This window comes from Echinops telfairi, unplaced genomic scaffold, assembly GCF_000313985.2.
Source record: "Echinops telfairi isolate 266 unplaced genomic scaffold, ASM31398v2 ScPeMD7_2;HRSCAF=8, whole genome shotgun sequence".
Taxonomy (NCBI): Eukaryota; Metazoa; Chordata; class Mammalia; order Afrosoricida; family Tenrecidae; genus Echinops; species Echinops telfairi.
The window spans coordinates 6,512,848-6,535,979 of NW_022103898.1; the positions used below are offsets into that span (position 1 = coordinate 6,512,848).

Here is a 23,132-nt window from a genome sequence, read left to right on the forward strand (position 1 = left end):
GCGAGGCCGAGACCCCCAGCACCCCGGGGGAGTTCGAGAGCAAGTACTTCGAGTTCCACGGCGTGCGGCTGCCGCCCTTCTGCCGCGGGAAGATGGAGGAGATCGCCAACTTCCCGGTGCGGCCCAGCGACGTGTGGATCGTCACCTACCCCAAGTCCGGTGAGCGCCGGGGACTGCCGGTCGGGGCCGGACGGTCGCCCTGGAGGCGCCCCCACCCGGTGCCCGGGGGCGACGGGGGGCGGCCGGGTGCAGCTGCGGGGACCTGCGCGCGCGAGTGCGGCGCCCGGCGCTGGACAGCGGCCGCATCCGGAGGGCCCAGGGCCGCCTCCCATCCCGGCTTCCCCGCCCATTACCTGGTGGGCTGTGTGACCTTGGACCGGTCACCCAACCTCTCAGTTTCTGGGCTTTTCCCGGCCGTTGTGGAGTGCAGAATCCCGGTGGTCCTCAGGGAAGAGGGATAATAAGGCGCCGAGGCTGTTTACGCCCCTCATTTCCAGCGTGCACTGGGGGGCGGGGAGAACAGCTGTGTACCCCTCGCGCGCGTGCGAGTGTGTGTGTGTGGGTGAGTGTGTGGGTGGGTGGGGCGCCTGCCCACCTGGTCCCAAGCCTGGTAGGTGATAGTACCCAGGGCCTAAGCAGGACCCTGGAAGGCACAGGCTCGCTTCCCAGCCCTACATGACGTCATTTCCAGGACTCCCCTGTAAAGGAGAGCTGGCCATCCTCTGAGGTGCAGAGAGAGAAAGTGGCGCGCCCAAGGTCAGCAGCCTGCGAGGGCCAGAGCTCAGATGCAACTCCAGTCTGCTCGCCTCCGGGACCTGATATTCCGGGGCTGCCCGCCCCCTCCTTGCGATGTACAGGGAAGAGGGGGCTCTCTGTTCTTTAGCAGTCCCGGCGGGGCGGTGGTTCAAGCACTTGGCTTCTGAAAGGAAAGGGCAGCAGTTCCAGCCCAGAAGAGGAGGCTGCCTGCTTCCCTTATGATTTATGGCCACGCAACCTTCCCAGCGTTTCCGTTCTGCCCTTCAGGGTTGTGATGAGTGGGAATTGACTATAGACAGCCACATAGGTCACCGTCACCCCCCACCCCCCTCACCTTCAGACATGCCCTGGCCTGCCTTTGTTGTCTTGTCTTCTGGAGAGATGCCAGAAACCAGCCTGCTGAGAACGTCTGTGTGCTTTGTAAGGTGGCTGGCCTTAAGGTCACTGTGGACCGGTAGTGGGACAGTCCCCAGAGAGGCTGCCCTCGGAGCTGTGTAGTTTCGGGCATCCATTATCGTTGGAGGAGTGGGAGAGCGAGTGTGGGGGTGCAGAGAGGAAGGCTTGGCCGGGCTGCCTGCAGCCTGGAGAGGCTGCTGCTTCGTGGTCCTGGAGAAGAAAGGAAAGGGACTCGGACTCTTGCTGAGGCGGGGGACTGTCCTTTCACAGCAGCCTCACGAGGGAGCCCCCCCCCCGCGCCCCCCCGGCACCCCAGTCAAACCCTGGCATCCACTGGGTGTGGGGATTCTGAGTCGACTTTAAAGATAGTTGTGTATATTAGGAGGAGCCCTGGTGGCATAGTGGGTACATGCTGGGCTGCTAACCACCAGGTCAACAGTTCAAAGCCACCTGCCGCTTCTTGGGAGAAAGATGAGGCTTTCTGCTCCCATGGAGAGGTACGTTCTCGCAAACCCACAGGGGAAGTTCTACTTTGCCCTGTAGGGTCGCTGAGAGTCAGAATGCACCCGATGACAGTGGACTTGGTTTTGTTTATCCTACACGTGTGCCGTAAGACTCTCAGCCAGGGTGCGGCTGTGCTTTGGGGTGACACCTAGGTAATTTCTTGTTACCAGGGTTGTGGAACACTCCATTAAGGGGGATCAATCAAAACTATGAGTAGCCTTCTGTCACTTTAGGATGGAACTTGCTGCCTTCCGGTGACGCAATTGGGTTTGGGAGCCCTTTAGGGTTTTCGGATGTGTGGAACCCTCGAGGGGTGATGGTTAAGTGCTTGGCTGCTAATTGCAAGATTGGCGGTTTGTTGTCCTGTCTCCTGGACATCATCACCCCATGGCTCTGTAAGAGGAAGGCCTGGTGACTCCTTTTGAGAAAGGTGACAGCCAGCAATAGAACTGTTCCCTTCAAAGCCCTGTAGGACTGTTCTACTCTGTCACATGGGTTGCTGCCAATCCCACACCAACTCAGTGGCACCACCCATCACCACCACTACCATCATTATCACCACTACCAACATCTTCATCACCATCATCATCACTACCACCACCATCACCACTGCCACCGTCACCATCATCACCACCACCACCATCTCTGTCACCATTACCACCACCATCTCTGTCACCATTACCACCATCTTCACCACATCACCTTCTTCACCATCATCATCTTCACCGTCACTACCACTACCATCACCACCACCACCACTATCATCACCGCTAGCATCATTACCATCACCACCATTGTCACCGTCACCACCACCACGACCACCATCATTATTGCCATCACCACCACCATCATCACCACCACCATCATCACCACCACCATTGTCACCATCACCACCACCATCATCACTGTCACTATTGTCACCATCACCACCATTACCATCACCACCACCACTATCATCACCGCTGGCATCATTACCATCACCACCATTGTCACCATCACCACCATTACCATCACCACCACCACCATCATCACCGCTAGCATCATTACCATCACCACCATTGTCACCATTGCCACCACCACCATCACCATCATCATTATTGCCATCACCACCACCATCATTACCATCACCATTGTCACCATCACCACCACTACCATCACCACCACCGCCACCACGGCATGATTATCTGTGGCTTGCAGGTGGGCAATGGAAGCTGAGACGCTGCAGGGAGGCAAGGTGCTTTCTCTGCTCCTGGGCAGCCACGGTGCTGCTGCTGCCCCTGCGGGATCCTGGGGGAGACTCACCTGGAAGCACAGTGCAGCCAACGGGCCGTTGTTCTCCACCGGGAGTCGACAGGCTTTTGAGACGGAGAAGCCAATCCTGTCCCTCACAACACTTTAAAAAGGATTCTAGAGCCATATATACTTTTACAAACAAATATAATCACCATGATCTGAATAATATCTTTAAATTGTTTTCAATTTTACTTCGGAGCCACATAAATCTGGCTTGAAAGCCGGTTTGCCGACCCCTGCCCTAGAGGGAGAAAGCCCTGCTTTGGGCATTTTAGGGGGTCCTGACGGAGGCGTTTTGGACACAGGTGTTGGTTTTAAGGCAGTTTCTCAGATCATTGCGGGCGGCTGCTTGTCTGTGTAAGAGACGAAAACACACAGTGACACTTTCCCTCCTCTGAGACCCTGAGTGAGGACCCCTTCACCCAGGCCTTCGGGAGCTGCCTTTGCTGAATTAAAACACAAAAACTACCCCCCTAGCCCCCTTCAGCAGCCGTCTGACTTTTCCAGGCTCGTGCTGTGTGTCCAGGAGCCCTGGTGGTGCAGTGGTTCAAAGCCACCAGCCGCTCTGTGGGACAAAGATGGGGCTGTCTACTCCTGTGAGGAGCTGGCCTCAGAAGCCCCCAGGGGCGGTTCTACCCTGCCCTGTAGGGTCTCTGTGAGGCGGCTTCCGCTCGATGGCAGTGAGTTTAGGGTGTCGGTGTGCTGTGTCTCTGCCTGGCCCCACCCCTTCTTCCACTGAGGGCAGAGCAGGCCGAGGCTGGCCTGGTTGCAAGCAGGCGCTGGCAACCCCCAAGAACAGATTACAGAACCCCTCTGTCCGGGCACCCCACAGCACTGAGAAGTCAGACCCCACAGACAGGGTCCAGAAACCCAGGAAGAAGAAATGGCTTAGGGAAGTCCATGTGCATGGCTAGGACAAGCACGGGGTCCGCTTCAGGAGAAGTGGGGTACGCGGGCTCCCAGTATTTTCCATCCTCTTTTCAGTTCCTTCTGGAGAAAGATGAGGCTCTCTACTCCTGTAAAGAATTACTGCCTGGGGAACCCACAGGGACAGTCTGCTCTGTCCTGAGCGGTCGCGGTGATTTGGCATCGACTCGCTGGTGGGGAGTTTGGTGTTTCTGTTCCTTCCTGGTTCGCAGCCTTTTCCTGCTGTGCGGGGCAGGTGGGTGGCGAGGGCGGGGGCAGTCCTCTCAGGAAAGGAGGCTGCACTTGTTGGAAAGCAGGGCTTATAAACCCGCACTTGCCCTACGCCACCACGCAGGGGGGTAGCCTCTGTCCTGAAGGTCTTCTCTCTGCTGGAGGAGGGAGGGCTCCTGGGAGTCTCCTTGCGGCTCGGCTCTGGCCTCCCCCAGGAGACCCTGCCTGGCTCCTGCCAGCCCCCGCCTTCTGCCCGCATGCAGAGTAACCGCCTCTGAAACCACAGCTCCCGTTCTGCCCTGTCCTGTGGGCCGCCAGCCTCGGAGCAGACTTTATGGCAGGGCTGTGGTGAGAGTACCACGGACTGCTGCCAGTGGAGCAGACCCTCCTGCCTGGGAGGAAGTCCCACCGGGATGGGATGCTCGTCAGAAGCATCCTGGAACTTTGTTGTCGCACACTTTGGACACGTTGTCAGGAGGGACCGGTCCCTGGAGAAGGACAGCATGCCTGGTCAGGACCAGGGGCAGCGAGAAAGCGGAAGGCCCTCCAGGAGATGGACTGGCCCAGTGGCTGCCAGTGGGCTCACCTGGCAACGCCGGTGAGGATGGCGCAGGGTCCCTCAGGGCTGCCTTCTGCTGTGTCTGAGGTCACGTGGGGTCAGGACCCTCTTGGTGGCACCTAACAGCCACAAGATGAGAGGAGGTGAATAGCTGTGGGGTGGAGGGGTGAGAAGCTTGCCTGCGGTTGAGCATTGGGGTTTGAGCCTAGGCCTTGCAACCTTGGCTCGGTCCCGTGAGCCCTCGGCACCTCAAGTTTGTGGGTTGTGTCTGGCTGGTGTATCTGAGTCTTTCATTAAATGGCCTGCGGGGAGACCCCTTCTGTGTGGGGCCCAGGCGAGACTGGGCGGTGGCCAGGTGGACTTGGGGGTGCTGAAACAAGAGGGCACTGTCTTCGTAGAGCTTGCAGTGATGCCAGGCAAGTGGCACGGAGGGGGCTCAGTTGAAGAAGACCCCAGAAGACTGCCTGGGGAGGCAGTGCAGGGCCTGGGTCAGCTCCCAACGAGAGGTTTCTTTACGGCTTCCACCCTCCGTGCTGTGGCCAGTCCCACTCTGTGGTGAGGGGAAAGGGCAAGGCAGTGGCAGCCTTTTGGGGGTGGGGGGGGGATAGGGTACCAGCATTCTCTGAGCCCGATGCTCCCCAGGTGTCCCTTACAGTCCCCTCGTTTCATGTCCCCACACCATGCGCGTGGAGGAGACTGTGGACCAAGCACCTCCCTGTATGGATGGGGAAGCCACCCCAGGCCAGACCCGGTGCCACAGCACCGGCTGTGATTACCAGTGGCCCTTGGTGACGTTTCCAAGGCTGTAGCTCTTCACAGAGCAAGATAGCCTCTGCTTCAGCCCTCAGGGTGCCTGGTGGGTTTGAACTGCCAACGCCACTGCACAGTGGGAAGCCGAGCGAGGTGTTGAGGGCCTTGCAGCGTGAAGCTCTGTCCTCTCAGGAGCACTACATGGGCTGGCTTCTCAGCACCCTCCTTACATACCCGCTTCCCAGGAGCACGGCAGAGCCCGGCTGTGGGCAGGAGGCAGCGTGGCAATTCCCGGTCCTTCCCTCCTCCCTCGTGCCGGCCCATTTCTTTCATCCCAGCTGTGCACTCGCAGTGAAGGGGGGCAAGCAGGTCAAAGATCCTGCTTTGGCTGAGGGGGGTCCTTGGAAGCTGGGACATAAAGAAGCCCCCATTGGTCTCGGGTGGGAAAGGACCCCTGGCATGCACACACGCATCAGTGCCCATGAAAGGCTCTGTTTGGGCCCTCCCCTGCACCCCCTGTTCAAGTCCCAGGGTCTTCTCTCAAAACCTGCCTTCAGTCCTCTCCACTGGTCCATTGTCCACTTGTCCAGCCCCTTGGAGGCACAAGCTTGACGGTGACCACTCCCTTCTTAGAGCTTTGCAGTCTTCCGCTGCTCAGACTCCTGATTTCCCCTTCAGCGGTCCAGGTCCCACCACTTCTGTTCTGTCTTCTGGGCGGTCACCCCTCCTGTCTGCTGGGCTCCTCCCTCCGTGCGGGTCACTGGAAGAGCCTTCCCATCCTCCAAGCCCTGCTGGACAGATCGTGGGGCCAGCCTCCCTCCTCTGGCCCTTCACATGGGAGTTGTCCCTCCATTGCTTTCTGGCACCCATGGGTGCTGTTGAAAAGTCTGCTGTGATTCCTGCCTTTCTCCTTCCATTGTTCATGTTCTCTACTTTTATCCTCTATGTCCTGCTCCTTGACTGTGAGATGTGCAGGTGCATCTCTCGCCCCTGCCCCCTCCCCTCCTGCCCTGCCACCCTCCTCCCTGGCTGCTCACGTCTTGTCGGCCTCTCCAGCCGGCCCTTCTCGGAGACTCTTGGATCTGGGCTTGTTGCCTTTCCTTATCTTGGGAAGACTCCCCGCCATGGCTAGCTTCCTGTGTGTGGAGTAATTTCGGATCGGCTGTTGGACATCGTGTGTGGAACAGTAGAGCCTCTCTAAAGCCATATTTAGCTTGGGAACTGTCCAGAGCACAGCTCATGTGGACGGAAGGGGCTCTGGGAAAGCCCCAGCTCGGCTCCCAGGGTGCCTGTGGCCACTGTGCTGACCCCCACCATGAACCGGAGGGTGCACTCTGTGGGGCAGTGGACCCCAGTGCACATATGTGTGCATCTTCACCCGAGGAGCCCCTGGGCGGAGTCCTCACAGAGCCCTGAGCCCACAGGAGCAACTTCCGTGGCCTGGTGCTCTTTCCTCGGCGTGTCTGTGGTCAGTCAGTACGTGAGGGCTCGCCGGCCTGCCCCCGTTCTTCACGTGGGCAGTGCTGGGACCCAGTTATGCTGACCGTGGCGCTCAGCCCTGAGCCTCATTTCCCCATTTCCCATCAGCCCTAACCAAAGCTCACTGTCCCCTTCCCCTCCCACCACCTGCCCCTTGGTCTTTGGCCCCAAACCAAAAGTCCAAACCCATTTCCACCAAGTCAGTGCCGTTCCCAGGGACAGGCTGCACCTGTGCCGTGCTTCCGAGACAGGAACGTCACAGGAGCAGAACGTGCCGTCTTCTCCCGAAGAGCAGCTGGTGGCTTTGAACTGCTGACCTCGCAGTTAGCAGAGCACCTTGTGACCATTAGGCCACCAGGGCCTTCCTGCTCATAAGCCGTGGTCTGTAGACCCTTGCCTGTGCTGGCGAGTTCATCCCCCGGGGCATACCCCATTCCTTTGCGGCTGCCTTCACTCTCTCTGTGTCCCGTGTTAAAGTCCACGCTGTGGCCTGCATCCGGACTTCATGCCTCTTCCCGGCTGAGTAGTAAGTAGTCCACTGTCCAGCTGGGTTATGCATGCGTATCTTTTCCTCTGCTGCTGGTGAACTCGACTGTGGGCACCCTTTGGCTGCTCGTGCCCTGAACCACACTCGTCCACGTGCATGGGCACTCGGCTCACCACGCGTTGAAGCCTCCACATGAAGGGCAGAGACCCGCAAAAGCAAATCACAACCAGCAGAGAAGGGAGTCCACATGGCGTGCGGCAAAACCCAGCCCGCTGCCGCCGAGAGCCCATTCCCAGTGCACCCAGAGCTGTCCTGTGCCACCGAGAACGGCCCCCATGGCCCCGAGGCTGCGAGTCTTTAGGGACGTGCATACCTCCTTGTTCTCTGCCACCACCAAGGGACTCCCTGGGACCCTTGCTGTCTCCTTCAGCAGACTTTAGCGCCCGACCACTGTTACCGCAGGGCGCTTCCACAGCTTGAGGAGCACAGAAAACCCACACAAGAATCGACTGCTCCATCCTCAGCCGGAGCTCGGCACAACCCAGGCTAAGCAGAGACCGAGCAAAAACTCTTGGGAATGAAAAGTACGACGGTGGCCGTGGGTGCCCTGGCTTCGATTCGGTTCCCATCACACTCTGGCTGCACTCCCTCCGGCTCAGGCTGGGGTGGTTTGTTCTCCTGGCAGCCCCTGGCACTTCGAGCATCCTTTCCAGAGCCAGGATGCAAATGCCGCGATTCTCCCTCGTTCTTCCCGCTCTGCGTACAGCTGTTCCGCACTCACGAGAGGCAGTCAGCGGTACTGTGGCTCGGCTCAGGCACCCCCGTCCTCAAAGTGGCCTGTTTGCTCATCCGTCTTTGCAAAGGGTCTTGTGCAGCAGATGTACCCAGTGCAGTGAGTTCTCTGGTCTCTCGACCGCTGCTTCCGTAAGCATTGATGGTGGATCCAAGCAAGACAAGATCCTTGACAGCCGCCATCTTTTCTCTGTGGATCATGATGTTACCTGTCGGTCCAGGTGTGAGGATCTGGGTTTTCTTTACACTGAGTTGTGATCCAGACGGAAGGCCGCCCACCTTGATCTTCATCAGCAGGTACTTCAAGTCACCTTCAGCCAGCAAGGTTGTGTCGTCTGCATATCGCAGGTGGTTAATCAACCTGCCTCCAGTGCTGATGCCACATTCTTCTCCATATGCTCCAGGTTCTGTCTGCACGCAGATTCAACAGGTGTGGGATTGGAGTGATGGCTGGCAAGGGGTGCCCGTGTTAAAGTGCATGAGCTCTTGGGACCCATCTCAGGAGTCCTTGCCTGTGAGAGAGCTGCCTGGTCTGGTCAGGAAGGGACTTCCCCGAGTGCGGGTGGGGCACTCACCCGGAGACTTGGGAGAGGGGAGTAGTGACCCCTGTGGATGGAGGGGTTGACCGGACCAGCAGTCTGGTGTGTGTGGGCGACTGGAAGCTGCATCCCAGCTAGGGAGGGCAGGAAGATTCTGGTCTGCAGTCCACGAGTGGGCACCCTTGCCAGCCGTGGGATGGGCCCATAGGCTTTCCAGCCCACACAAGCCATCTGCTCCTGCTGGTGCAAGCCCCTGGCTTTCTTAAGTGGGAGGTCATGCTCTCCGCCCCGACCACCCACAGGCAGCCTTGTTTCTCTGAGCAATGCCTCTGTGGGCAGTGTCCTCTCTGACTTGATAATCGCCTCCCCATCCACAGCCTCTGTTCTCACTGCCCACCTCTCCACACTGCAGGCCTCACCTCTGTCACCAAAGTCACACACACACACACACACACACACACACACCCCTTCATACACACACACACACTCACACACAGATACCCACACGCAGCCACAGCTCAGTTGCCAGCTGCTGACCCTCCCTGAGGGAATCGTACTGCTGTCAGTCTGGCCTCGTTTCCCGCGGTGGGTGCCGTTCGTGGGACTCTGCCGCCGTGGCGCCTCCTTGGTTTCCACCTCGCTGTGAGGGTGCTGCTTCAGGGACACCCCGGCTTATTCACCCTCCTGCAGGTGGGCAGGTACATGACTTCCGAGTGTCCGTTTTTCTGAGTCACTGCCCCTCCTTCCGGCAAAGGAGCCCGGAGCTTCAGTTCCTGGGTCACAGTGGGTCAACTGGTGGCTTTCCCTGTCCCTGGCAGACGGCGCCTCCTGGCCTGCCATTGCCAATGAGGATGGACTGACCAGTGCTTCCCCAGGCAGGGGAGCCCGGCTCATGGCCTGCCTTCCCCCTGCAGGCACGAGCCTGCTGCAGGAGGTGGTCTACCTGGTGAGCCAAGGGGCGGACCCTGACGAGATCGGCCTGATGAACATTGAGGAGCAGCTGCCCGTGCTGGAGTACCCACAGCCTGGCCTGGACATCATCAAGGTACCTGGGCCAGCCAGCCCCTCACTGCCCAAGGGGGTCCCTGCTCCTGCTGAGGCAGAGTGGTGGCAGTGACCCAGGGGCTGGCAGGACACGCCGGGGCCTTTGTATCAATGCATCTGCAGGGTAGGGTGGGGAGCTGCCTGGTGGGCAGTGGCTCACTTGTCTTGCACGTTTGCTATGGAGAACAGGCTCAGTGCCAGTGGCCCAAGGGCCGGCCCTGGGGGGGGGGCCCTCCACCGCCTCAGGTGTCTGTAATTGCCCCGCCCCCTGGGGAAATGCTGCCTTCACGCCCTGTCCTTCCTCCCTTCAGCCACCAGAGGGCGAGTTTGTTCTGCGAACCCCTGCCCAGTCCCTCCGCCCCTACATCCCTCAGTGGCTGCGCACAGCCAGCAGGCACCCTACATGATGGGTGTCTGCCCCACCCCACCGGCCTCTCTGCCTCTGCTCAGCGGCCCTGCACCCCACCCCTGTTGGGACCATTCACCGACTAGTGTTTCCCAAAGTGGAGTGTTGGAGCCACACAGCCAGGGGCTGCAAAAGCAGCATCTACACTTTATCCTGCATCGTGGGCTACAGTACACACACGTATGACCAGGTGGCTGGCTGGCTGAGTTTGGGAAGCGGTACATTGCACTGTCATGAAGGTACCCGGTCCCGCTTGTCGCTGGACATGCCATGAACAAAGTCCGAGTACGAGCTCAGGGCACAGACAGATAAGACGGGGGCACCCCAGGGTTCCAGGCCCGGGTTGCTCGGTGGCCCGTGAGGGGTAGGAGTGGGAGGCCAGGCAGCATCACAGCTGCCCTGCAGGGTGCCTGGTGCCCTGCCTGCCGAGGCCTGTCCCCCCACACCCTCTTCCCTGGGCCTAGGTCCTCTGTGACAGCCAGTCACCTATCATCCTTGGGGCCCTGCCTGGAGACAGGTGCCGCCCGCCAGTCCACATTAGAGAAGTGTGTCAGCGATGAGCAAGGCCCTGGCCCAGCGTCCGAGGTCTCTGAGGTCCCTCTCCCTCTGTCTGCACAGGAGCTGACATCCCCCCGCCTCATCAAGAGCCACCTGCCCTACCGATTCCTGCCCTCCGACCTCCACAACGGGGACTCCAAGGTAAGGGCCCCTCCTTCCCGGTGAGCCATCCTCATGGGGCCAGCCCAGGATGCTACCCTACCCTCACAATCCTGGCACGTCCCCCATGCCATCTGGGGACATCCCTGCCAGGGAACGTCTGGAGAGTGCCAGTTCCTCAGAGGGGCACTCAGGGTAGCCCGCCAGCCGGGCCGCTAGCGTTTCCATCATGCAGCTGTCCTCCCCCTGGGGAGCAGCTTTCGTGGCTCCTGCACTGGCCCTCGGTCTGTGCTGTCTGCGGGGTTGGCAGCCGGGCCAGGCTCGCAACACACAGCCCCTGGACACCACCTGCCCAGGCCTGGTTCCAGCCTTGCTGCCCCTGTGCTAGCGAGCCATGGTGCCTGCCGGGCAGGTGCTAATCACCAGGATGGGGGCAGAACGGGCATGTCTTTAACGGGGCAAAAGCATGCTGAGCAAGTCAAGCAGGGGCCCCAGCAGACACCCCATCTACTGAGGGAGGCAGAACCTGGGGGGCATGCACACGTGCTGGGGCTGGCGGGGCTGGAAGTCGGTGTCCTCTCAGAACGGCCCTGAGTGGCACCTGCGGGGGGCACCCTGGCTCACTGGGGCCTCCCCACAGGTCATCTACATGGCCCGCAACCCCAAGGACCTGGTGGTCTCCTACTACCAGTTTCACCGCTCGCTGCGCACCATGAGCTACCGGGGCACCTTCCAGGAGTTCTGCCGGCGCTTCATGAATGATAAGTGTGAGTGTGGCTGCCAGGCCTCCCCTGCCCGCCTGCCCCACGCCGCCAGCCATTCCCATCCACTCTGACCCGTGGCTCGCTCCCACGCCAAGCGGTGTTCAGTTGCACAGTTTGCACGCATGCTGTGTTTGGCCCCGTTGTGACTCGGGGGTGCTCTGCAAGCAGACCAGTTTCCATCTGATGTTGCTGACACACATTTCACCTCCACCTCGATGCTGCGGCTCCTCACCGGCCTCCCTCTCCCACCTCCTCCCCAGGTCTCCGGTTCCATTCCATTCTTCCCCAACCCTCTGGCCTCGCTTCCTGGGTCCGTGCTGCCTATGTCAGTCCAGGTAGACTAGAGAAACCAATCCAGAGAAACTCATATGTGTGTAAGACAGAGTTTATATAAAGGGTGACCGTGCATTAAGAAAGCATTCCAACCCAGTCCAGTCCAAGCCCATAAGTCTGATATTAGTCCATATTTATACCAATCTATAAAGTCCTCTTCAGACTCAGGAAACACATGCAATGATGCCAAATGCAGGACAGTCACAGGCCAGTGGGTAGAAAATCTTTGGATCCAGGGCGTTGTAAACATCTCAGTGCTGGCAGGGGTCTGGCTGCATCAGGGTAGATCCATGTGGCTTCTCCGGCTCAGGGCACTAGTGGAGTTCCATGTGTCTTGTCGGCTGCCATGACTCCCAAGGAGTGAGCAGAGAGAGGTGTCTCCCGCCTCCAAGAAGGAAATACCAGATTCCCAGGATTCTCAGGAGCAGGCCAGGCCCACATACAGGCCTCATTAGCTGTGACCCGGTTGACAGACTAGACCCCACATTGACACCAGATCATGTAACTACCACACTGCCCTTTTGGTCTGAATGCTTGTCCAGTTCCAGGCTCGAGGGGCCTCTGAGGACCATAATCTTAGGGGACCCCCTCCCATCTCTGTCCAAACAGTGCCTCTACATGACTAAGTTCTGTCTCACGTTTTTCTCTGGCTCTGCCCTGGCCCTTCCAACATGACCCCCCACCGAGTCGGTGGTGGTGGCTGCCGGGCGCCATCTGGTTGTGCCAGTGGGCCTGGAGGGGGGCAGTTTGTGTGGTGCGTTGGAGGCGGGGTTTGTATAGTTCATTGGGGGCGGGGTTTGCGTGGTCCATCAGGGGCGGGGTTTGTGTAGTTCATTGGGGGCGGGGTTTGCTAGGTCCATCGAGGGCGGGGTTTGCATGGCCATTGGAGGCGGGGTTTGTGAAGTTCATTGGGGGCGGGGTTTGCGTGGCCCGTTGGAGGAGGAGTTTGCATGGCCATTGGAGGCGGGTCTCTGTCCAGGGCCTGGTGGGCACTGCCTGTGTCTCCCCACCACTGGACGAGACGCTGGAGCTGGGATTCTCTCCTATGAGAAGTGTTGTTCCCCTGCGGCCCACCCCCAAACAGTGCACGTGCAGCCCAGGCCCCTGCTGGGGACCTGACAAGGACCTGGGGACTTCAGGCGACCCTGGGATTAGATGGACTGCTGGGCACCTGCCCCAGGCACCCATGAAGGGGAGGGGCCAGTGCAGACCCCAGCTCTGTCCAGGCTGCCCAGAGCGGGGTGGGGGCCCAGTGGAGCCCAGTAGCCTGATTGGGAGGGTTCAAATGTAAAGAAGCCTCAGGACTCTGGTTGCTGGGCTCTGTCCAGCTTGAGGGCTGCAGACCCCCAATCCGTCGGACTGCTGGGAGTGAAGTGCCTACCAGCTGACCGCCATCCCAGCAGCTGAGGCAGAGCCTGGCATCTCAGTGTAGGTTGTGCGGTGCTGCCACCTGCTGGCAATACCGCAGACTGCCGCTGTCCCCACTGTGTCGCCCTGGAGGACTAGAGCCCGGTTCATGGATGTGGCTAAGGGCCACCAGGCACCACGGGGCCATACTAGTAGGACAGCCCTCTACTTGTCTGCCTCCTGGCTCCACGCTGACCCCACCACAGGGCTTCTCCCCAGGGCTGCCCGCAGGACAGAGACTCAGCGCCGTGGGGGCTGTGTGCTGGCCCTTGTGAGGTCTGGCCTGAGAGCTGCCCACGTGGGACCTCGCTCTGTGCCCAGTGGCTCTGTGGGCAGGGGCTGCAGTTGTCCCTGTTAGACAGGGAGGCTGTGTGAGGCCTTGGCCCTGCGCTGCCCGCCTGTGTGCTGCCCACCGTCACACCTGCCTTGTGCGCCCCCCTCTCTGTGCCCTTGAAGGGCCAAGATCCTTGGGCTGATATTTGAAGTCCTCTGGGCATCATCCCCTGCCTCAGCCATCCCCAGTGGTGTCCCTGTGGCCAGCTCCTGTTCCCGTGGTTGCCTGCGGAGACTGGCCGGTCTCTGCCCTTGTGTCCCCAGCTGCTCTGCCCCGGCACTGTCCACACCGTATCATGAATTCTGGGTTCCCTCCTGGCATTTCTAAACGGAGGGCAGACATCTGCGTGAGTGCACACAGTGACCCAGCCCTACTCCAGGACAGGCCCTGCCTAGTGAGATGCACCACACAGCCCAGGGACAGGCTGCCCTGACCCCCCGCGCCAGCATGGGGTGTGGGGAGGGAAGCAGGACAACTGACTGGGTTGTGGGGAACAGGAGAGGTCGGCTGGCCATTGCCCTGCCCCCAAGCTGCCTCGCCAGGGTCGCCAGTATCCTGAGCCCACCCCACTAGCAGTGTGCGGCCTGCCATGTGTCCTTTCCCAAGCCAGAGGGCAGAAACTTCCAGCAATGCTGCCAAGGTGGAGATGTGGACGGACACATCTGGCCCACTGGCCTGGGCGGCACACACGGCCGCATGTCCCCATGGTCGGGTTGTGACTTCCACATGGGCCTAGGACTTGGTGTGACTTAGGTGTTAATCTGGACATGGCCCGTGGGGCTCCCGAGGTGGCCTAGACTCTGTGACTCATGTTAACCTAGGATTTTAGTATGACTGTGTGACTTGAGTATCGACCAAGGATCCACCCATGACCCCCTTGCCAGCCAGCCCCGTCTCTCGACCTCCCTGAGTGCTTCCACCCCTGTGTTAGTCTGGGTAGACTAGAGAAACAAATTCATGGAGACACTCAATATGTATATAAAAAAGAGGTTTATATACAAGAGCAGTTGAACATTGAGAAAGCATCTCAGCCCAGTCCAGTTCAAGTCCATAAGTCTGATATTAGCCCATATGTCCAATACCAATCCATAAAGTCCTCTTCAGACTCACGAAACACATGCAATGACGCCGAATGTGGAAGAGCACAGGCCAGTGGGTAGAAAGTCCTCGGATCCAGTGGCATTGGAAACATCTCAGCGCTGGCAGGGGTCTCTGCATCAGGGTGGGTCCATGTGTCTTGTCAGCTGCTCTGTCTCCCAGGGTGTGAGCAGAGAGTCTCCCACCTCTAAGGAGGAAGTACCGGATTTCTCAGAATTCGCAAGAGAAGGCCATGCCCACACAGAGGCCTCATTGGCTATGATCTGATTGACAAGCTAGACTCCACCCCTACACTCTTAATCCTCAAATTAACGAACCATTATATATCTACCACAACCCCTACCCCCACCGAAACCCCACTGTCCAGGGTCCGGTGCCTGCTTGTCACTCGGCCCGACTCGTGGCATGCTCCACGTCCCCTCGTTGGGAGCAAAACCTAGCTGCCGTGGCCAGACCTTCAAAGGAGTGGAGCAGGGGCCGGGGAGAAGGTGGGCAGAAACTACAGGGCCAGGATGGGGACCTTTGGGGTTGCAGCTGAGCCCAACACTTCCCTCTGCCCTCCCTGATGCCAGCTCCTGCACCTGCACCTGCCCCCTCCCGCGGCCGGGTGACTCACTTGTCCCTTGTCCCCACAGTAGGCTACGGCTCCTGGTTTGAGCACGTGCAGGAATTCTGGGAGCACCGCATGGACTCGAACGTGCTTTTCCTCAAGTATGAAGACATGCACCGGGTGAGTCCTGCTGGGGCACCAGCCCTCGTCCTAGCAGTCCCTGTTGCCAGAACGGGCCAGGCCGCCCTGCAGAACAGGCCTGGCGGCACCTGCCATGCTTCATGAAGGACAGGTCTTGCCCGTCACGCCGGCCCACAGTCGGCACAGCGCCCTGTGTGGGTGGGGGCAGGGCAAGATGGCCCTGATGCCCGCTTTGGGGCACCTCAGAGTGGGCCATTCAGACTGCAGCTGACCTAGCGGGGCCGCCTGTAAGTTGCTGGTCAGGACACCTGGCTTTGAGTCCCCACATGTGCCTGTTCAGGCAGGTGCAGCCGTGAATGGGGCACCGGGTGCAATGTGAATGCCCACTGAGTCAGGGATCAGTGGGGTGGGTGGGCACCAAGTGCAGCCTAAATGCCCATGGAGTCCGGGAGTGGTGGGGGAGGTGGGTAGGGGCCCTCAGGAGCCTGCTGTGTAGAACAGGCCATGTGAGCACTGGTCCCTGCTTAGAGTTGGGGGCCATCGAAGAAGTGCAGCCCATAGCAACGCCAGGGTCCGAGCTGGCCGGCCAGCATGGTCCTTGGGTAAGTCTTCACAGGAGCCGGTGCCGGCCATGGCTGTCTCTGAAGCTTGGCAGCTAGGTGGCCCCACTGTCCCACAGCGTGGCTACAGGTAAGCACTTACCTGTTGTGCTCCCAGGCTTTCTTTCATCAGCACTCTATCTCTGGGGACAACGGAGATCTCCCCACCCCGCCCTTTCCCCACCTCCCCCAGTCCCCAAGCTGCTCCCAGAGCTTTCCTAATCCCTCTCCACTCAGCCCCTCCCTTCTCTGTGATCACCCCTCAGGAGCATTTGACACATCCACCCCAGCCTTCCAGGAGCGCCCCCCCCCCTGCACCTGCTCTCTCCCCCAGATCACAGCCTCTTCACCTGGGCGTCTTGCTGGTGCCCCTCCCCTGGCTCAGCCTCCGCTTCATCTCTCCTGCCCACATCCCTCTGACTTAGAATGCCACTGCGCACCAGGTGTGGGTCCACTGGCCCACGGGGCCCACATCCCACGCTGAATATTGGCTGACACTCAGACTAAAGAGCCCGCGCAGGCCCCCATGGCCTCTCTCATCTGCATGTACCCTGCACTCTGGGAAGTTCTAAGTTGTCCTCCCCGCCTCCTCCTCTCGCTCTAACCCTGTCCACTCGCCTCACCACCTCCCCTCCGTCCCCTCACCTGGGGCCAGGTCAGCAGGTGCCCCCTCTGTGTCTTAGGTTCAGTGATTCCTTGAAGTGGCTCCACAGCCCGATGCTTAGGTCTCTCCACTCCAAAGGAAGGGGCTCCAGACAGACGTGAAGGCAAGAGGGCCCAGCCCAGCTCCAGACCCCAGGGGACATCCTCCAGCCAAGGGCTTGCTCTTCCCCTGGGAGTCTGTGAGCTGGGTCCCTAAGGCCCTCATCACAGTCTCCTAAGGCCTGGTCAGCATCAGGTGCCCAGGTGGCCCCTCGTGGCCACTCTGTCACTTCTGTCAAGAACCGTCCTTGTCCCTTGTTCACACACACACACACACACACACACCCCAGCCACAGGTCTGTCACTTCTGTCAAGACCGTCCTTGTCCCTTGTTCACACACACACACACACACACACACACACACCCCATGCACAGCACAGCCTCAGTCTTCCTCTGGCCTTGGCTCCACCGCCCTGCAGACGGAGTTCTCAGTTTCCCCCAAGTTCACGGCCACACTAACCAGGCTTGTGCTTGTGAGGTCACCACGCTGTGCACTTCCGCTCCGGTTCAGGGGACCACCCGCCCTCCTGCCTGTCACTGGACCTGCTGATGTTCCAGGCGCCACGAAAACCCATAAGCTCCCAACTGGCATTTCTAATCCAGGCAAAGCCTGGGGTGTGTGATCAGTGTGAGGCCTGGACCGTGTTGACCAGGGCGAGGGCCTGACTGTGTGGGCTGGTATGGCTGTGGTCTGGGACAGCTTCAGCAGAGAAGCAACCATGAATCGTATTTCCAGGGGTTCTCACCACCCACATTTTACCCCGAAGACCAAGGGCCGGTTGGGCCTGTCGCAGCTGCTGTCAGTACGGGGGCGCTCTGTGCCTTGGTCGTCATGGGGGCATTCCTTCACCATGGTGCCCGCCCAGCAGCAGGCTGAGTGTGGTACTCCCATGTGCTTGGTGGGGGAGGGGAGGGTGTGTGTGTACAGCCAGAGAGAAGCAAAACTACATACATGTACACATAGGAAGACATTTATTTTGAGAAAACAGTCCACACAATTGTCGAAGCCTTCAAGCCCAAGTCCAAGTCTGCAGGGCTAGAGACTTCTGACCGTGCGGGTGGATGGGCCTAAGATCAGCAAATAGGTGGCCAGACTGGTGGCTGGTGACAGCAGAAACGAGAGAGTCCCAGGTTGACAGGTCAGGTGGCAGGTCATCGAGACCCCTAGGGTAAGGTGACCAGACTTCCCGCTTTTGGCGGGACAGTCCCAATTTTTGGAAAGAATGCACGACAAGCTCGGGAACGGTCTATTTGGTCCATATACACCAGATATTTAATGAGGACCCCCGCCCCCGGCCAGTGGTGGCCCACTTTAAATCTGGTCACCTTACCCTAGGGTCAGCAGGCAGTGTGGCCAGCTGTTGGTTCTGGTCCAAAGAACCAGAGGAGGCCCGTGATCCAGATGCGGGTCCAGACCCAGCAGGAAGTCGAGCAAGCTTTCCCACAGCGTCCACTTCTATCGGGAGCAAGCCACACCCGAGGAAGCCTCCTTTCAGTTGCATCCAGTGGTGACCTGAGCAAGAGGGTTGAGTTCCAGCTGACCGGCTGCTCACAGGGGGTCTCATGGAGTCAGTCCCACTGTGGTAGGGCACAGCATGGGGTTTTCCAGGGCCCAACTCGTGAGCCACTGCGAATCCTGGCCCTACTGGCTGACCCAGAGCCAGCCACCAGAGGCCGCCACGTGGCCTCCAAGGGCATGGTGCTGCAGGCACAGGAGGGAGTCACACAGGAAATCCTGCCGGCATCCCTGTGACAGGCCTTCTTCGAAAGGTCGCACTCTGCTGACTTGCTCACCAGCCCCGAGGGAAGGGCCGTCAGTGGTCCCTATTGCAGGGGACTTGCCTCCTCTGCAGGGGGGTGCTGCTGGCACCTCCAACTCTGGCCTGAGCACGGGGGGACGCTTGCTGAGAGTCTGGGGTGCCCTCGTGTTTCCTGGGGAGGGCGTGAGAGCAGGTGCACGAGGCTGTGCCAGTGGTGGGGGCTCCCTGTGTGGCTCTGTGCTAGAACTTCTGATTAGCCAGGGAGGTGGGCTGGGGGCAGGTGGCCTGAGCCTCGTGGAGAGGCAGGAGGACAGGGCAGGCAACCCAAGGGGCTGTCTAGGGCCTAGGGAGCAGGGTGGGAGGACAGGGCAGGTGGCCCGAGAGAGCTAGCCAGGCCTCACTCCCTGGAAGCCCTGGAGGGGATGGTTACTTCTTGCTGCTGGTGGAAAACGGCCAAGGGGAGATGCCCACCTGCATTGGGAGCCCCTGCGGGCCTGGTGGGGGAGTCCTGCTTGGCAGTGCTAGTGTCAGCTGTGTTCTTATCCCCCAGTGTCAGGCCAGGGGTGGCGAGGGGATGCATGCAGCAGGTGCAGTTGCCACCTCTGAACCTCCTGTGCTCTCTGTCCCCCAGGACCTGGCGACGATGGTGGAGCAGCTGGCACGGTTCCTGGGGGTGCCGTGTGACAAGACCCAGCTGGAGGCCATGACAGAGCACTGCCACCAGCTGGTGGACCAGTGCTGCAATGCCGAGGCCCTGCCCGTGGGCCGGGGTACGCCCAGCCCCCCCCCCAACCGCCTCCCCTCCAGCTGCGCCCCCTCAGGGCCCTGTTAGCAGGAGCTGTGGGGTACCTGGCGCACTGCTCCCCACAGTCGGGTGACCAGGTGCAGGGCTCCAGGCTTCGCGGCAGGGCCCAGGAGCAGCTTTGGCCAGAGCTCACATCCCCCAGAGTGCTTGGGTCCATGACAGGGCCTCCGGGGGTGGGGTGGGGGGGGATTGGGGTGGGGAGTGCCCTGCCAGGGACCAGTTGTTTCCCTCATTCCTTCAACTCACTCAGTTGGTGTTAGCTAAGCAAATCAAGAGACCCCTCCCACTATGGGAGAGGGCGGCACACAGACCGCCCTGGGGAGGGAGATGGGATATACAGAGCCTGGGGGAGACAGGCACACAGAACACCTGGGGAGGAAGACAGGGAACACAGAATGCTCCAGGGGTGGGCGAGGAGGACCGAGTTGGGGTACTAGTCCTGGCAGGAACGGTGTCCCGATCACCCAGGGTGCTAGCCCTGTGCAGCAGGTGTTTGGAGCTGCCCTGTGGGGAGCAGGGACCCCAGACTGAGTGGGCTGTGGCCCACACCCACCCTCTAGTGACTGCACCTGAGCAGCCTACAGCTGCGACTTTGGAACCTGCTCGGGTGGCATTGGAGGGCTCTCCAGCACCCCCTTCAGGCCAGACCAGTACTGCTGCTCCCTGAGGGGTACCTGACTAGGGCGCCAGGCCTCCCCAAAGGTGGAGTGGGGCCACCTGATCAGACTGGCCGCCTGGCCCAGCAGCTCAGGAGCAGTGGGCGCAGGGGCCGAGCCCTAGTGGGGTCCGCTTCTGCAGGGAGACATCGTCTGAGACCAGCATGCTCTGTGATTCATTTCCCTGCTGCTTCCTCAGATATTTATGATTTAAATTTTATTTGCTCTTTTTTCGTTTTGCTTTCGCTGTTTTGGTTAACCCTGAATGTGCCCCTCCCCGGCCCCCCAGCCCGGTTCATTGTGCGGCAAGGAAGCACCGAGCACACTCCGCCTGCCCATAGGCTCCCTGGAGCGCCGACTCCCGTCCTCCCTGGGTTTTGCTTTATTGCCCTTTTTCGGTTTGTTTTCTTTTAGCACATTGCCTCTTTGCTTGGAAGAACCCCGCGGGAGAGAAGGCTGGGGCTTGAGTAGCCAGCCACATTGCTTAAGTTTGGTTCATATCCCATCACACATTGCACTGTCTTGATTCCAAACCCTAAACCAGGTAGGTGACGCCTCTGATGAGCTCTGGGCCGCCACAACTGAGAGAAACACTCCTGGGGGAGGAAGAACTGGCAGGGTGTGGTTGCTGTAGATTATAGAAGCTTCTAGCGCTGCTCCTTGGTTCTTACAGCGTGTTTCAGGAAGCAGTGGCCACCCCTGTCTGTACTCTGGGTGGGGAGGTGAGCTGCTCAGCCCAGAGAAGCCCCAGGCCAGCCTGGGCAGGCTTGTGCTGCTCCCTAAGGGCCTGCCTGTCAGGACCAGGGTGCGGCCGTGGTGCAGTTGATGCAGGCTGCGTGCTGGGCATGGCTCCGGCCTCAGAGAAACTGGGGGAGCATCCAGCCGCCGAGGGGATGTGGAAGTGGCAGGAGCAGAGCTATGGGGACAACAGTGCCCCAGTCTCCAGCCATGCACAACCAGGCATGCCACTCCAGACGGGGCACTTCATGAAGGAGGCAGGGCAGTAGGTTTTGTTAGCCTGCCAACCCCGAGGTCAGCTGTTCAAACCCACAAGCTGAGCCAAGGGAGCGATGGATAGTCTTAGAAAGGCTAGAATAGGGTCCCCATGTGACATGAGTCCCATTCCCACCTCCCCACTCCCCACCATCCCCTGAAGCTCCCCCAGTGGCCTGTACGTTGTGCTCCACAGACTCGCCGGGCAGCCGGGTGGGGGCAGTGCCTCCGGTTGGAAGGTGAGGGTGGCTGCCACACATAGTCTGTGACCATTTTCTTGGCCACTTTACTCTCCACCTAGAATTTGCCACCACAGGTGGCTACCAAACCTCTGCCCCTGACCCACGGAGCCGCTACCTGCCACCAAATTCTTTGCCTTCTGGGTGATTTCCCCCTCATCCCTCACCCCACCCCCCGCCCCCACCCCTTTTCCAGTTCTCCTGAAGCACAGTCGTGGTGGGGCTGTGCAGCCTGAGCAAACCGTGGTGCATGGAGAACCACAGCCCCAGGACACCCACGTGAGGTGCAGTCACCCAGCAGATAGTAGCCACCCGAGGCAGCCGCTCTCAGCTCCGTTCACGCCCCCATGCCTCAGTGGTTCAGAAAGGTTGGAGGCCCGCTGTTTGTCCAGTCCCACTGCCCATGTCCAGAGAGGGGCCCAGGAGCCAGCAGCCATCTCCCAGGCTGGCGGCAGCCGACTCTGGCTTGTGTTTCAGGGCGCATCGGGCTCTGGAAGGACATCTTCACCGTGTCCATGAATGACAAGTTTGACCTGGTGTACAAGCAGAAGATGGGCAAGTGTGACCTCGCGTTTGACTTCTACTTGTAACTACAGCAGCGGCCACCTTGCATGCTCCCGGTACCCCCACACTAATAGCTAAGCCGTATGTGCCCTGGCAGCACTCGCCTGGTGGACTGGAGGCGGCGGCCGGGCCCCCACGGAGCCCGAGGTGCCTGGAGCACAGCGTTGGCGACAGGCACCCAGAACCTCTCACAGCCCCCCCTGGCGATTGTAATTTTCCGGGCTCTTCACGGGGAAGCTAAGTGATGCCACTAAACCAAAAACAAGCCCGTTTCCAGGGGCCAGGAGCAGCTCGGGAGGGGGCCAAGTGCCCCTTAGCTTGCCTCTGGCCCTGCAGGTGAGGCAGAGGGCTCTGATGGACAGGAGTCCTGGCGGGTGTGGCACAGACTGCGTGTGAGAGTTCGAGTCCTGGGGCTGCCCCGAGGGGAAGCAGAAGCCGATGCCATCCCGCCCCGGAGAGAGAAGCTCCCTTCCCGCCTGAGTGCTGCGGATGGCCCTGGTCCGGAAAAGCTCCTGCTGGCCATTCGATGGGAGTGCATGCGGGGACAGAAGAGGCGGCCACAGAGGGTTTCAGTGAAATCGCAGCCTGGTGTGGGTGCCCTGAAACCCTTCCTGCCTGCCTGCCAGCAAGCAGATGCCCAATAGTCCGGCTCTGAAAGCCCGGATTGCGCTTGGCCTGTCTGCCCCGCTGATGCCCACTGGAGGAGCACTGAGTATGCCGAATCAAGCCACCCCCCTCCGCCCTGCCTTTGTCTCTGCTCCGGCCCTGGCACCGGTGAGGGAGGGGAGAAGCCCAGCCCAGTGGCCTGGGGCCTCTCGTCAGGGCTCCCTGATGCAGCTCGAAGCAGGCGGCCGGTTGGGACATTTTCTTTCTATTTTTCTATTTTTAGTCCTGGATGGATGTTTCCGAGCGCTCCACTCTCCTTGCTTGCTTGCACCACTAATAAAGGCACCTTCCGGACACTGTGTCGGGTGTGTGCTGGGGTTAGCCGGGCGTCCCCACCCCCGGGCCCTCCAGACCACCTCAGGCAGCCCTGGGCAGAATCTGCCTCTGACCCTCACATCCACACTCAGGCTGGCAATTGGACCCCATTCCCCAGTCACCGAAGCGGAAGGAGCCATAGATCCCGCACTTCAGCCCCTCGCAGTCACCCAGGGGCGGGAGGCTCCCTGAGGCCTGGAGCCCTGGGCAGGACGGGGAGGCGCCACTGACCCTACTGTTTCTACTGGATTCCCCTCGGGCAGAGTATCCCCAGCCCAGGCACTGGCGGAAAGGTGCCCCTCCTTGCCCCGCCATCCTCCTACCTGAGATCAGGGGCCTCCCGCAGCCCCTTGATTTTCAAGTGGGATGGTTCTTCTGTGCACGGGCAGAAGCCTGGCACGGACCT

At 60.1% G+C, this 23,132-nt stretch overlaps 1 protein-coding gene across 1 annotated transcript in view; it reads left to right on the forward strand.

Annotated features, from left to right (window-relative positions):
- SULT4A1 (sulfotransferase family 4A member 1) overlaps positions 1–22,705 on the forward strand; it is a 23,234-nt gene extending 529 nt beyond the window's left edge. Inside the window, exons 2-8 of the mRNA XM_004700230.2 lie at positions 6–159; positions 9,607–9,737; positions 10,761–10,841; positions 11,440–11,566; positions 15,371–15,465; positions 19,120–19,258; positions 21,659–22,705. Of these exons, the coding sequence (XP_004700287.2) occupies positions 6–159; positions 9,607–9,737; positions 10,761–10,841; positions 11,440–11,566; positions 15,371–15,465; positions 19,120–19,258; positions 21,659–21,771 (840 nt within the window). The 3' untranslated portion in view covers positions 21,772–22,705. The remainder of the gene's footprint in view (positions 1–5; positions 160–9,606; positions 9,738–10,760; positions 10,842–11,439; positions 11,567–15,370; positions 15,466–19,119; positions 19,259–21,658) is intronic.
- The last annotated feature ends 427 nt before the right edge of the window (positions 22,706–23,132 follow it).